The sequence below is a fragment of the Lactuca virosa genome, chromosome 8 (assembly GCF_052849685.1).
Source record: "Lactuca virosa cultivar CGN04683 chromosome 8, Lactuca_virosa_CGN04683_v6, whole genome shotgun sequence".
Taxonomy (NCBI): domain Eukaryota; kingdom Viridiplantae; phylum Streptophyta; class Magnoliopsida; order Asterales; family Asteraceae; genus Lactuca; species Lactuca virosa.
This window is the reverse complement of record NC_136433.1, coordinates 128,981,429-128,983,121: the sequence shown is the minus strand read 5'-3', so window position 1 is coordinate 128,983,121 and position 1,693 is coordinate 128,981,429. Positions and strand designations below refer to the sequence as shown.

General features: G+C 34.5%; 1 protein-coding gene across 1 annotated transcript; it reads right to left on the bottom strand.

Moving 5' to 3' along the window:
• Nucleotides 1-277: 277 nt before the first annotated feature.
• LOC145132945 (uncharacterized) lies at nt 278-1,413 on the bottom strand. The gene has a single exon (XM_079067898.1). It carries the CDS (start codon nt 1,233-1,235, stop codon nt 408-410), a length of 828 nt encoding a protein of 275 aa, XP_078924024.1. The 5' UTR covers nt 1,236-1,413; the 3' UTR covers nt 278-407.
• Nucleotides 1,414-1,693: the final 280 nt, after the last annotated feature.

The window sequence follows — 1,693 nt, the reverse complement described above, 5'->3', positions numbered from 1 at the left end:
CAATCCAGCTAACAATTGTCCATTTAACTTCCTTACAATCTAAGCATGAAAATATGTTTAAAATCTTTGGTCTTTTTTAGTTTTTTAACTCTTTACTAAGTATGATAACTATTTGACAACAAAACTACACATACAATAAACTTGTGCATTGGAATATTGTTATTTAATTTACCCGAAATTAAATTAAAATCTCAAGCATTCTAATGTCGATTGTCATTATATATTTGTTGAAGAGTATCGTCTATATCATTGCACATGTTATCTCTATAATATAATGGAGAATAACACAAAGTCTATATATATAATCTTTGTGAAGTTGAAAAAAAAAAGAGAATAAGTAAAACATTGGATAATAAAGAAAAAAAACAATACCCAGTCCAGGAATTGGTAAAAGTTGTTGATGTAGATCAAGCCAATGGAAGAACCTTTGAATGTGTTGAAACTTGACGATGCCCTCCTTCACTATTGCCCTTACTAACAACCAATTTTACAAAAGAACCATCTTTCTCCTCTGTTTTTCTTGAAGAATCTTGATCCAATTTCTTAAAACTTGCTCTTTTGTCACCCTCCATTTGCATCAATCTTTTCAAGAGCTTCTCCTCTGCATCTCTCAAGAACTTGAATGTGGGTGGCGGTGAAGATTTCACCTTGTTCATAGCAACTTCATTGGATTCAAACAGAGGGTTTAATCCATGGTGATTATAAGCTTCCAAACTGAGTTGTTGTGGGAGCTTCAATGGTGGTGAAGCAACAGGAGACAAAAATAGTGTGTCTAAAGTATCAAGAATGTCACCCAAGCTTCTCGTTCTTAACCCCATTTTGCTCCTCTCGGATTCCAAGTCTTCTTTGGTTTCTTCATTGATTGTGAAAATAAACCTAGGTGGCCCACCTAGGTTATGTAGTCTCATGAGTTCAAGATCCAAACTTTCATCTCCCAATCCCTTTAACACCGAATCTTTACCCAAACCCATGTCGGAATCTTGTTGTTTGGCATATGTTTGCAAATCTTTTTCTTGGGTTTTGGGGGATTTTGAGGTTTTCCAACAAGAAGTGTAGGAAGAGATATTAGGAGGGGTATAATGGGAAGAGGATAAATGTTGGTTTTCAATGTCTTCTCTGTCTTGGGAGACCCTCTTCTTCCAACATAGAAGATAATACAGCTCTGCAGAAAGAAGCATCAGGATACATCCAAAGAGGAAACACAAACCAATCTCTAGACCACTCAATGATGACATTTTTACCCTCTAAAAAATTCACATCAAAACTACAAAAAGATTTGAGTTTTTCTCAAGTTTGAGGAAGACCCACTACTTAAAACCAAACTTATGAGAATCTTTAAGCCAATAATATGCAGAAGAGCCAAGAAAGATGACTCTTTTAGCCAAAGTTCACATGCTAGGAAAATACTTGGAGACTATAAAAAAAAGCTTCTTAATAAAGACCATTTGTACATGTGCATTGATTGTCTCAAACCACATAAACCTGTAATAGCTTTACCAATTAAAAACTAACCTTCCACTTGTTTTAAAAACAAAAATAGGAATTAATTGAATCGGGTAAGTAGCGGATGGGTTGAGGAGGTAGATTGACTAAAAGTCATGTTTTTGTGTGAATTTATAATGGGTCTTACAATAGAAGAGTATGCATACCTCAAATGGGTTGGCAACAGAATTTATGAAAGATAATATTTGTT

Bases quoted from the DNA above. Each gene is read 5' to 3' on its own strand.
- LOC145132945 (XM_079067898.1), bottom strand. From the start codon at position 1,235: ATGTCATCATTGAGTGGTCTAGAGATTGGTTTGTGTTTCCTCTTTGGA.